At 40.9% G+C, this 13,799-nt stretch overlaps 1 protein-coding gene across 1 annotated transcript in view; it reads left to right on the plus strand.

The window, feature by feature from the left end:
- The window catches only part of otog (otogelin), a 95,554-nt gene that overhangs the window by 41,080 nt on the left and 40,675 nt on the right, over nt 1–13,799 (plus strand). The window contains exons 22-23 of the mRNA XM_075469604.1: nt 11,694–11,801; nt 12,439–12,577. Coding sequence (XP_075325719.1) covers nt 11,694–11,801; nt 12,439–12,577 — 247 coding nt within the window. The remainder of the gene's footprint in view (nt 1–11,693; nt 11,802–12,438; nt 12,578–13,799) is intronic.

Raw genomic sequence — 13,799 nt, forward strand, 5'->3', positions numbered from 1 at the left:
AGGGATTAGACGGATGGTATCTAATGACACATTTGCTCAAATGATATACTTTAGCTGACTGATGGCCGCTCTACACCAACTGGAGTTTGTCACTAATACACTCTTAGCATAAAATCAATATTCCATTAACTTTGTTTTGCATGTAATTGTAGATCTTACACAGGAATAAATAAAATGATAAATAATGATAATGACCTCAATATAAGAATATATTGATAGATTCTTCTTCTTCTTCTGCTGCTGCTTTCGGCCTCTCCCTTTATCAGGGGTCGCCACAGCGAGTCGATCTCGCGTCATCGATTTGGCACATGCTTCACGCCGGACGCCCTTCCTGATGCAGCATATTTATAGATTATTTTGAAAAATATGAGCATTTTTGATTGTGACATGGGTTTGCAGTGTGAGTTCTAGTTAAAAACAAAGCTTGTCCGTGTTGTTGGGCAGATTCATTAGCTCCAAATACTTTTGGTGTTTCTTTACTGACCCATGCACTCTGTGTTTCTGATCAGCCAAGTTCCACCAACATTAAGGACCAGGTTGGGATTTAATCAACACAGCAGCTAAACAGACTTATTTATAACCCTCACTTTGTCTGATTTTGGTCTCTGGTTACATTCTTATTAGGGCTGGGTAACGATTAAAATTTTTAATCTAATTAATCACACGATTTCCCTGATTAATCACGATTTATCGCATTTTATACGCAAAATCCAAAAATGAATTCAAAAGTAGCGTATAGCTTTTAGCATTTAGTTTTATTTTAAATGTGCTGCCACATGAATGAAAGTGCCATAACATTTGTTGTGCAAACACACTTTTAACATCAGCATCTTTCTGTAGTTTTTATGTAGAAGCCTCGCTCCACTGTCTGTTTCCTTGAATGACTTGCTGCTATCAGTTGTGTGTTTTGCCTTTAAGTGATATTTTCGACTGGAACTACTACGCTGAGAAGACAATTCAACTTGGCAGTAAATGCAGGAGTTTTTTTTAAAAATTTATTTTGAAATACGTGCTTTTATGTTGAAACAAGTAAAACAGGAAGTAGCGCCGGTTAGCTCCGGGAGCTTCACACAGAGACTGAGGAGCACCTGTAACGGTGATGTTAGAGACAGCAAAAGACTTCTACAATAATAAAATAAATAATAAAACTTACGTTAATTTGCGATAAAATATTTATCGGCGTTAATTAATTAACAAGTTAATGCGAGTTAACTCGCCCAGCCCTAATTCTTATATTTAATTTTTAATATTTGCCATCAGTCATCGGTGTCTGTGGCCAAATAAAAGCCTTAATCAACTTAGTTAAATATGTGAAAACGTGAAAAAGAGAACGAGGTTCAGTATAGGTGAAGTCGTCTATGAAGAACAAAGGTCTTTAAAGTAACACCTGCATCGTTTTTTCTTCCTTGACGGGTAATTTAACTAACCAATCAAAGCCACGGTTTTAATGCAAATATAATATCAGGGCACCACAAGGATACAGTCCAATTCAAGCCAATTAGAATCCAGTTCATTGTACTGCAATCATAACCCAATCAATCCAATTAATTCAATTCCACAATGGTTTAATTCATACAAAGCCAATTAAAAAAAAAAGTTGCCCATCTAAGGAAACCAACAGATTACACCAAAACTTCTCTTTGATCCAAATTCCCGTCCTGAGCGTGCACGAGGCGACTGTGGGAAGAAAAAACTCCCTTTTAACAGGAAGAAACCTTAATCAGAACCAGGAACCATCTGCCCTGACTAGCTGGGGGCTGAGAGGACAGGAAAGAGGGGACAACAAGCACCGTAACACCAGAGGTCCGTTTCACGTAGCAGGTTTAGTGAAAACTCTGAGTTTTCCGTTTCACAAAGGGAGGTAACTCAACCCTGAGAAAGAGGGGTAACTCTAGCCTGTTTCACAAAGAGAGGTAACTTAACCTCTCGGTCAGTTACCGGAGTAACAGACTCTCTGAACCTAACCTGGTCGGGACCAGGTTTTATTCAAGAAACCTCGAGTTTCTTTCTGTCTCCGCCCTCTTTCAGCCACACACGCCGTTTGATTTCCTCATTCATTCAGTCAGCAGAGCGAGTTCTTCTACTTCTAGAAGTCCATTAGGCACAGTAGGAGGTGACGTTTTTCACGAACATGACATGTCCTTTTGACAACGATCCCGTGGATGAAGTTGCAGCATTATTGCGCAGAGAAATAAATATTCGTCGGAGATGGTTATCAGACCGCGCATAGATTTTTGCATTTACAGATAATTATCTTTTTGAGCGGCACCATCAGAATGTGTTGGGACGAAAGAAAAAAAAGACATAAAAGACAAATAAATATTAGTATGAATAGGCTTAAAAAAGACATATATAGGCCTATTATATTTTATAAAGGCACTCGTGTCTTGGGGGTGGATTCCCTCAGCCACTGCCCTCCCGTTAGAGGTGGCGGTGCTGGGCACCACCCGTTTTACGGGCATCTGCCTTCTTTCTGTTGGCTCAGTAGAAGTCTGTGTTAGTTTAAATAGGCTTAATTATTTAACAGAACATGATATAGATGATGACTCTAAATTGTCCTTCGGAGTGACTGTGAGTGTGTATGGTTGTTTGTCTCGTTTGTCTCTATGTGGCCCTGTGATGGACTGGCGGCCTGTCCAGGGTGTACCCGCCTCTTGCCCATTGACCGCTGGGATAGGCTCCAGCCCCCCCGCGACCCGACTGACGGATTCAGCGGTGTATAGATAATGGATGGATGGATGATATAGATGAGAAGACATAGTTTATGTGTGTGAAAACAACATTATGTTGGGGATAAAACAACTGCACAGTCAAATAGCCACTTAATATTTATTTTACAGTATAAAACATGATCAAAATGAGGTACCTCCATGCCGAGGTCTCACCTGTTAAACTGCTGCCAAGTGAGCTTCTCCCCCGCGAGATTGCACCTAAATGAAATAAATGAATGGGCTACCATTCAAGCAGTTTCCCTGTAATATTATTGTGATTGCAAAGGACTACATTTAAACTTACACTTTTGCTGCTGCAGCGGTGTTGCACTTATTTCTAAAAACGTATTGAAACTCGCCGTATGAGCGCATTAAGATTTCCAATTTGAGGTTGGTGAAAAACGTAGCCCCTCCTCTTCCCTGTTGCCAAGGTGACTCGTCGAATCGGGGCTCCATTGATGCTGGCTTTTTAAAGTTGTGGTGCACGAGCTAAACTCAAGGTGAACCTACTCAGAGTTGATTAACCTCGCTCAAATCAGCGTTTCTGGAACCGAAAACTCTATAAGCTTTATCAGAAAGGAAAGTTTTAAGTCTGATCTTAAAGGTAAAACCATTAGCATAGCCTCTGCTCAGTGGGTAGTTTGACCTATTGGTCACCACCTCTCAAAATAACCCTTACAATCAGCACACTGTGAAATTTACTCTAAATTATAAGCCAGTCAGTCCCTTAGTGTGTGCATGAAACCCCGATCCTTAAGGTTAGCATGCTGGTTCTCCTCAACTGAACACAACCCGGAAGCAAAACTGTGTCAAAACATGCATCTCGTGATTTAAGGTTGAAAGTGCTGCATGTAACTGCACCATCTCAACCCCTCAGTCCTCCTCATGACGTCTTTGTGGCTTTTTTTTTTTTAACCAAACACTTAAGAAGGACCTTTGCTCTGATGTGGAAACGCTCGTATATTTGCTGCTTGTATGGGCAACGCTTTTGTGTTATTTAAGGGTATGAAAAAATAACTCATCCTCCCACTACAGACAACAAACTGTTTCTATTCTGGTAGTTAGCAGGCTGATCCCCAGAATAGCACATTTAGTGTAGTACATTTAGCAGGCTAATTTAGCTGTTGAGAGGAAAAAAAAGCAACTTCGGGGCCACTTTAAATTTCCTCCTGGAAACAGCAACACCAGTGCTGATCCTTAGTTTCTTCCTTTGCCTGTCTACATTTTGCTTTGACTCTTGATCTTTTTTTGCCTCTTTTATTGCCTGTTCTTGTGTGATCCATCACTTCTCAAATGTGAACCCTAAAACAGCATCAACTGTCTGTTATGATGGCCACTTTTCATCCGACTGTGAGGGACAGAGCCGGTCAAGCACGAGGACACAGAAATAATTTTCAAGAAAAATGGGTTTATTCCTCAAAAATAACAAAATTTAAACAATAGTTCCAGGGCCCTTAAAAGAGGTCAAACGGGGAAACTAAACTCAAAGCGAAAAATCAAGGTTTTAACATAACCTCACGCTAACGGTTCAAAAACAAACAAAACTGACCTCACACACAACAAACAAAGGGGACTTAAATACTGGCTGATCGGACCATAGTGACACACTGAGGAAGAAGGGAAACATCTACACAAATTTAACTAACAAAAGTAACACTACACAGTTAGCTCAAGAATCAACTTAAATGACTAATAACTAAACAAAGTTAACAAAATAAAAAAATCACAAAAGCAAAGAGAACTAATGCAAAAATTAAAATGAAGACTCCATAGTCTTCCCCCATGGAACTCTAGATGGTATCACCCAATCAATCTGGGATTGGAGTGTGCCAGCCAGAGTCCAAGGTACTCCCCCACAGCACCAGCAAAAGAAAGCACAACAAATTAAATATTTGACAAAATTAGACATGCAAAAGCTAACTAATTGTGCGCGCTACAAATAGAACTAATGTATTTCATTATCATCAAATGAAAATAAACATATATTTGTGCTACAGTAAACGTGTATATGTAAACTCAGAATGAAAAAGTGTTGGTGTGTGGGGTTACCGACTGTGTGGCTGCATGTGTGGCCATCACACCGACCCACTGGGGTAACAGATATAAATGAAGTTATTGTTTCAGACTGTAACTTTAAAGGGAATATGCATTTAGGTGGTTGAGTGAGGGACACTCACACACTCACTGAGCCCCCCCCCCCCACCTCCTCATGCTGGGCTCTGTCTAAAAAAAGCAACATTTTTGGTTTTCTGCCTGTTACTCATTTGTCTGTAGCCTCCTGAGATACAATGACAGAGAGAAAAGGTCAATGAGGTGCAGAGATGCCTCATGGTTATCTTAGAACCACTGACCTCAGTGGTGTGATTCAAATGTTCCCGTTCGCTACATAAAGCGAGGCGACCTTTACGGTGACATTAAACCCACAGTCTCTGAGGCTGACGTCCACAGTGCTGGTCGTGGGTGCCAGTGTTTGATAACTCCTTGAAAGCTGATAGTTTGTGAAGTAATTTAGTGGTAAATATGGACACAAAGAGATCTCATTCATGTATGCTCCATGATGACAGCTGCCTTAATAAGAGCAGTGACGACGAGGTGATTTAAAGGTTCCCTCGGTGATGCCATCGCGCGTGACATCAACCTGAAGTCATGAAGGAGTTTTTTTTTTTTACCACTCAAAGTTGTTTTTACAGAGTTTAATTATGGATCAAATCCAACCACCCAGGCTTGGAATACACCGAGCCATTAAAGTTAGGCTGATTATAGTCAATGGCTGTGTTCGAAATTGCATACTTCTCCTGCTACTACTCATACTAACTTTAAAGGGGAACTGCAATATTTTCAACATTAAGCCTCTTTTCTGAGTCGTCTGCAATGTTTTAGAACCCCCCTCACCGCTTTTTTGATGTTTACTGCCGTCTCCGGTATTTGCCTAATTTTGATTCTTTTCAAACTGCTTCAGAATGGCAAGTCATGCGCATGTCTAGAAAGGTCCGTAAAAGCACAATAAACGTCCGTTTTCAAAATAATCAACTCACCGGAGTGGTTACTGGTGTGCACTGGTAATCCATATCAAATTTCGTTGCGAAAAGTTGCTTCTGTCGTGTTTTATTTGGCAGCTCGTTCATGCTCGCACTATTTTCTTAGCGGTGGCGGAGTAATATCAAATATCGAACATCCAGTACAAAATGTCAAATAAAACACGACAGAAGCAACTTTTCGCAACGAAATTTGATATGGATTACCAGTGCACACCACTAACCACTCCGGTGAGTTGATTATTTTGAAAACGGACGTTTATTGTGCTTTTACGGACCTTTCTAGACATGCGCATGACTTGCCATTCTGAAGCAGGTTGAGAAGAATCAAAATTAGGCAAATACCGGAGACGGCAGTAAACATCAAAAAAGCGGTGAGGGGGGTTCTAAAACAGTGCAGACGACTCAGAAAAGAGGCTTAATGTTGAAAATACCGCAGTTCCCCTTTAACTTTTTTTAAGTTCATACTAGATTCTCCGAAATGTTGGGTATGCATCATGAGGTTACTACTCATACTCAAACTACCCAAGATGCAACGTAACGTGACGTCGCCGATCGTCATTTCCTGTCAAAACGGCAGTTTCAAGCTAGCTACAACGAGGGTAGGTTCACTTCCTGATTTCAAAACAAAAGCACCAATTGTATCATAATGGCTTTCCCTATGATAAAAGGCAACGGGTATTTTATTTTGTGAAAATAACCGGAAGTGCGTTGCTCACTGCGGCTAGCTTTAGTAGTGCCGAATTCGTGGGAACATAATTGTAAATAGCCGGTATTTTGACAGATTTTCAACACGTTGGGGATCTAAACGACTACTTTCAGCTTTTTACCATCTAAAAAACATTGCCAGAATCAAAGGAATAGTGTCTAAACCAGACTTAGAGAGACTGATCCATGCGTTTGTCTCCAGCAGGTTAGACTACTGTAACGGCCTGCTCACTGGGCTCTAAACGGGCTGTAAGACAGCTGCAGTACATCCAGAACGCTGCTGCTCGAGTCCTGACTAGAACCAGGAAATACGACCATATTAGTCCAGTGCTCAGGTCTCTGCACTGGCTTCCTGTCGCTCAGAGAATAGACTTTAAAACAGCTCTGCTTGTGTACAAGTCTCTTCACGGTCAAGCGCCAAAGTACATCTCTGACATGTTAGAGCCATATGAACCAACTCGGGCTCTGAGAACCTCAGGGAGGGGTCTCCTGCCCCAGGGAGCAGGGAGGGGTCTGCTGCCCCAGGGAGGGGTCTCCTGCCCCAGGGAGGGGTCTGCTGCCCCAGGGAGGGGTCTGCTGCTGGGGCCCAGAGTCAGGATTTTTATCATAAGAGTTTTATGCTCCTAACATCTGGAACAGTCTGTCATAGTTGAGGCCTGTCTCACATCTTCTGGAAATGTTTAAATCCAGGCTGAAAACAGTTCTATTTAGCTGTGCATATGACACCTGAAATGTAATTTAATTAATGAATGATTATTTTCATGTTTTATGGAATGATTTTTTTTGCCTTCTTGTGATTTTATGTAGCTTTTATGTACAAACGTAACCAACATTGCTTCATGTTCTCAGCTAATAAGAGCAGGTATTTTTAGGAGTAAAAGTCTTATAGAGTCAGCAGCTAAAGAGGTGCTGCAACTATGTACAGTATTAGAAAAATAACCAATTTTTTTTTTACATTAAAGGATCTCTGTACAACCTTAGAAAACCACTAGGTGTTGCACTGGTGCAGCAGAATCTCAGTCCAAAATAAATAGCCAGAAATGAAAGTGAAACCTAATCTGTGGCCCTCTGAGCAACTCGTAGATCTCTCTATTTAAGGAAACCAGTGTCAGCTTTACTGCACCTCCCCATGAGAGGTTTTTAATTGTAAGAACATAGGTATTTAAATGGAAAACGTTGCCTGCTTGCTTTTTTTTTAGTCGACCCCAAATGATGAACATGTAAATGAGCATTTTATTAAAGAACCTCCATAAACTCATGTTGAATTTGGAGCATATATGCAATGGATAAAAAATCTGTAGACAGAATTCAACTGGGAACCATTACGAACTCTGATTCGAGGGTGGTGGTATAAGATGCTATAAAGCAGACAGGAAGTTAAAGGCTCTTTGTCTCTAGGTCTTGAAACTGAACGGCTTCTCTTTCAGACTTCCAGTAAAAAAACTGCAAGACATTTCAAATAAAATGCATTTTACGGGTTATTCCTTCAGAAAATGCTTGCACATGGTCAGATGTGTGTATGACGATAACTAAGCGAGCATCTGACAGGTTTGTTCGACACATTTGCGCTGAAAGCAGAGTCGTATGTGAAGTTTTTCCAAACAAAAAAAACTGGTAAATGTCTGTAGGAAATGCAGTAAAACTTATCATGCAACAATCGCCACAGCTTTGCTCATGTTTGAGGCGCTCACGACCTGTTTTGGGGAATCCTTTCCTGTGTGAGTGCTGATAGTCGTGATTGGTGCGTAGTCGCATCGCAGTGAGAGCTAAAATTAGAAACACAACGGAGACAACCAGCTGGGATTTTATAAGAGGGAGCTGAAGTCAGGAGGCCGAAACAAAATGCTTGTTGTTGTTCTTGCAGAACCGGGGTTCACACGCAGGGAAACTATTCTTTTTTTTTTCTTTTTTTTTTTTTAAATATTTTTTATTGATGTGTATACAAGAGTAACAGAGGCACTTACATATAGCGGTATACAATGGTGTGGTCATTAAACATGTTTGTATACACCCTTAGATTTAGATTATATTTTTATATTTTAAGAACAAATGATTGCAGAAAAAAAAGGCCAAATAGACTATACAATGAAAAAGGATTTATGACATAGTATGTTTAAGATGATTAAACTGTCCGCATAAACATAACAGATAAATTACTTAAATAATAGGAAAAAAGAAATGAAATGAAAGAAAAGAAAAGAAGAAAGAAGGGGGGGTTATATTGTCGCAAAAAAGTCCATAAATGGTTGCCATTTACTGTAAAATTTGCTCAAGTTTCTTCTACTTGAATATCTAATTTTCTCTACTTTCAAAAATGACATAGTCTCTTTGATCCATTGTGTGCTGGAAGGAGCTGTTCTGGATTTCCAATTCAGAAGGATGTGGCGTTTAGCAATTACAGAGGTAAAAGCTATTACTTCCAATTATTCAGTGGAGTATAAGGTGGGAAACTATTCTTACTATATGTTTAAAACCTGTCATGACACGGGCTGAATCCCAGACTGCAGCCAGTCGTTCGGGGTCCAACTAGCCTGTTTTCACTCCATTAAAAACATCGCTTTCATATCGTCCGATGGAATTCAATTCAAAATCAGGACCGTATTTATGAGGATGTATTCATAATGAGTGCATAAGTCAGGAGAATAAGTGATTGTAAGATCTTTGATCAGAGTCATTGATACGGCAGCTTGGCATGCAGATAAAGGAAGCTGTTAGCACCGTTTTATCTGTGGTGTAACTCTACTCAGATGCCCCTGGGGTTTGTGGTGGGACCATTCAGCATGTCACTTTATTGTCTGCCGTCTTGCCAGTGGATGTAGCTCAGTCCTGGATATTACAAGATACTTATCAGCTTTGTCTTGCAGAGTGGAAAGCAAATGAAGGGATCCAGACAAAGACTGTTTCTCTTTCTGACTCTGAGAATCCTAATTGTCTGGTTTTCTCATGTAGCTAACGAGTGTTACCGTTTCTCATCCACAGCTGCCCACCCCTGAAAACCTTCTCTTTCTCATTTCCTGGTATCTCCCTGCTGTGGAAATCAACCTGCTTTGGCTCTGTCTCTGTCACTCTCTTGGCAAAGGACCTCATCTGTGTTACAGATGAACCTGGGAGCTCCGCAGGACGCCTCTGTTATGAATTGATAGGGTGCTGTTAGCCCATAGTTCTTTGATAATTAAAGCCATTGCTTCAAATTAGAGTGCACTGAGTTATGCGGAGCTGTCATCGGGGGATTCGGGTTTCCATTCAACAATTCACTCGTGTGTGTTGTTATTCCGGCTGGCTTTACAGTTCAGATCTTCAGATGGGCCGGAGCAACTGCTCCAAGCTATCCTGTCATCCCGGTGCCCATTTCTAATGTCGCTTACAAAAACAGCCCTTTCAACACATATCCTATGTCTCTTTTTCCTTAGCTGCCACCTCTGTGGTTTCAGCTGTTTAAAGGTGTTTGGTTAACAATGTCTCGACTGATATAATTATCTTACTCTTTTAATAACAACTATCAAATAATATGTAGCAACATTTCCTTAAACCTTTTGGACTATGAGTAAAAGAAGAATGCATTTGATGCAATCTTTAGCTGTCTTTATAGCTGTTTTAAGGTATCTGATCAAGCAGACATACCAAAACTTCTCTGTTTCGAGCTTTTTATTGGAGATATGGTCTTACGTTGTTGCCTGCTGATTAATGGCATGAATGTATAGATCTGAAGATATCAACTCTGCAAAGTTCTGTTGGAAGACCTTCTCTCTGACAGTCGTGTCGGAGAGAAGGATGTTATCCAGAATAAGATCCTAACTCCTCAAATCCTCTCCATGACGTAAATGTAAATGTAAATGTACTTTATTTATACAGCCCTTTACAAAAGAACAGTGAAAGCAATAAAATACAACAAAATTGAATAAGATGAAATAAGATAAAAGTGTCATCATACTACTGGGTATTAAAAGCAATCCTAAATAAGTAGGTTTTTAGCCTATATGTGAAGAGGCCCAGGTCAGAAATAAGACGCAGCTGGACGGGGAGCTTATTCCAGAGCCTGGGGGCAGCTTTGGGAAAAGGCTCGCCCACCCCAGGGTTTGTATTCTGACCTGGGCACTTCCAGCAGAAACTGATCTGTTGACCTCAGAGCTCTACCAGGACTGTTAAAAGCTCAGATAAATATGATGGGGCGAGGCCGTTAAAAGTTTAAAATCAGTTCTCTAAAGGACAAGAAGCCAATGGAGGGAGTTAAGAACAGGAGTGATGTGCACACGTCTGTTGGTGTTGGTTAAAAGACGGGCAGCAGCGTTCTGCACAGCTGAAGGTGACTGAGAGAAGATGTGCTGGCCAGCCAAAGAAGCTCCTTAAGTGACAGACTTATTACACCGTGCTGCACCACAGAGCGCCACAGGAAATCATTCCTGCCAGTGGCCATCAAACTCTAACTCCTCACTACATGTACAATAATTCAGCTCAACTGACATTTAATTTAATTTTATTTTAGATCTTATTTTATTCTATGTTTATATTTTATTTTGTAAATTGTTTGGGGGGGGGTTTGCAAACTGGGTCATTTTTTATTTTTGTGATTCCGGAGCGCTGTGGCGAAAGAATTTCCCACAACGGATAAATAAAGTATTTTGAATTCAATCCCTAAACCCCTCTGAAACAACACATATCTCTGCTTATAAATCGTGATATATCTTATCGTCTGGTAGCATTTTTACTTGCTGCTGTCACGGTGCCTGCTGTAGCTGATAGTGCTGAATAGTCTGCAGGCAGATGACCCAGCGTTGGCTCGCTTACATGCAGTTCCTCTGTTTTATTTTATTTATTTAATTTTTTATTTTTTTTTACAATAGTGACCATTTAAAATTGAGGGGCAGGCAACCTTGGGACAACTGGGAGTGCGGCCCTCCGGGCAGCCTACATACCCAAAGAGCCCCGCCCACTAGTTACCACTCAGTGCTACCACCCCCCAAGACCTAATGTGTGTGTGTGTGTGTGTGTGTGTGTGTGTGTCTCATGAGTAGTGATGTCTAAGGTGTAATTCCTCTGTTTTAAATCTCCTCTGTCCCTTGTCGTCTCATGGGTCTTGGCTGTAAAACAATTCTTTCTCTTTGGACCAAAGTAGCTTTAACACATTTATATGAAACAATCTGTTGCTCTCTAAGCACAGCATCCAAGCTTCATTTTCTGTAAAAAAAAAAAAAAAAAAAAAAGAAGGAGATTCATGTTGTTGTTTCCTTTTTTCCCCCAGTCTGCTGAAACATGGAGACGAGTGCTTTGAACCTGCAGCCTGCCCCTGTCTTTGGAAAGGCAAAGAGTATTTCCCTGGTGACAGAGTCTCCTCACCCTGCTATCAGTGGTGCGTTAACGCCGATCAAATATTTCTGAATTAAGATAAAGTTTCTGGTGTTTTCACTTGATCTTTTCTTTTTTTTTTCTTTCCTCTTCCAGGAGTTTTAAAGCATTTTGCAATGAGAAATTTACATCAATAATCTGCAAAAAAAAAAAAACATCTGTCAGAATGAAGAGAAATCTCCAACAATACTGCAAATTTTTTTTAAAGTGAGATTTATCCTGAAAGCCTAGAGTCCTGAGGTGGTCACAGCAGCGAAAGTCGCCACCTGATATCCATAATTCTCTGCTATCACAGGGCAGAAAAAAAGGCTTTGAAAACAGAGCCAGCCCTTGTACGACTCTTTGATTCCCCCTGCTTCAAACTGTTCATCGCCGGTGAAAGGAAACACTCTCCCAGTGATCTCAGTCATTCTCCCATCCTTCCATTTCTTCTTCAAGCCATCGCCAGGGAAGACGATGTAGATGACAGCCTAATGGTGCAATGAGCAGTGATTCTGCCTTTGACAATCCACTGGCACCTCTCTGCCCGCAGTAAACCTGAGGCCCTCCACAAAAGGAGCCCATTAGATCTGGAAAAAATGTCCTCGCGCTAAGTGGGAACAAGTTGATGCCGAATCACTGAAGCTTTGCTGTCTTTGTAGTGTTTGCCAGCATGGGTCGTTCCAGTGTGTGTTTCGTCCGTGTCCCTCCATGTGTACGGCTTACGGGGATCGCCACTACAGGACGTTTGATGGACTGCTGTTTGACTACATCGGTGCTTGCAAAGTTTACCTCGTGAAGGTACTGACATTGATAATTGTGGTAAATACAACCAAAACTGTGGCGCACTTTAATCCAATAACTATTCATTTTTGTGCTCCCCGTGGATCCTTTTAGGGTCCAAATTTTGTGAAATGTGCTGGAAGTTTTCATGGCCTATATATCTCCATTTATCAAAAGCAGTTCCTGGTGTAGAAAAAACAGAAAACACTTTAAATATGTATCCAATATCAATAGTTCAGGGATTTTTGAGAGATTTAAATTCAAAATTCCATTTTCAGAAAAGATTGGAACAAGATCTTCAAACTGTGACAAAATCCAAAGAAATTATTTTTAGTGTCTTCACTTTAAACAAAGGATATTTAAACAAATCCAAAGTTTGATGCCAGCAACGCAAAGTGTGCAAGGACTCAAATAAAGGCCGAAACATGTATAGAATATGAAAGTTTGTGGAAGGAGAGAGTGTCAGAAGTGTGTATGAAAGTAATTTTAGAGACATATGAGATCTTTTCCTGGGAGGTTCATGGTTATTTAAGCAGAACGATGGCAGACCTCATGGCACCACTTCCAACAGCGTGTGGTTGACTGGCCTCCCTGTTGTTATCGGGGCCTTTCTACACATGCGTCTGGTGGGATGACGTCATCAACGCGTGCCGCTGCAGCACAGCTCATTCACTCCATCGTACTCATAGGCTGTGTTCGAAACCGCATACTACAAACTTCCAATCTGCATACTCATCGATCAGACAGTATGCAGAGCGTTTACCCACAATGCATTTCGCTCCTGCCCGAGCCGAAATCAGCCGGCCTGAAGCTGATTTCACTTAAGCTCTAAAGTCTGTAAACTTTAGCAACACTTGAAACATTTTCAGGTGAGAAAGTAGTCGTTTAGATCCCCAACGTGTTGAAAACCTGACAAAAAAATCAGCAGTGAGCAACGCACTTCCAGTTATTTTCACAAAAAAAAAATACCCGTTGCCTTTTATCATAGGGAAAGCCATTACGATACAATTGGTGCTTTTGTTTTGAAAACAGGAAGTGAGCCTACCCTCGTTGTAGCTAGCTTGAAACTGCCGTTTAGACAGGAAATGACGATCGGTGACGTCACGTTACGTTGCATCTTGGGTAGTTTGAGTACGAGTAGTAACCTCATGATGCATACCCAACATTTCGGCGAATCTAGTATGCGTCCGGGAACTTCTCGCTTACTAAAACTCATACTAACTCAAGAAGTTAGTAGGAG

This window comes from Odontesthes bonariensis, chromosome 1, assembly GCF_027942865.1.
Source record: "Odontesthes bonariensis isolate fOdoBon6 chromosome 1, fOdoBon6.hap1, whole genome shotgun sequence".
Lineage (NCBI taxonomy): Eukaryota > Metazoa > Chordata > Actinopteri > Atheriniformes > Atherinopsidae > Odontesthes > Odontesthes bonariensis.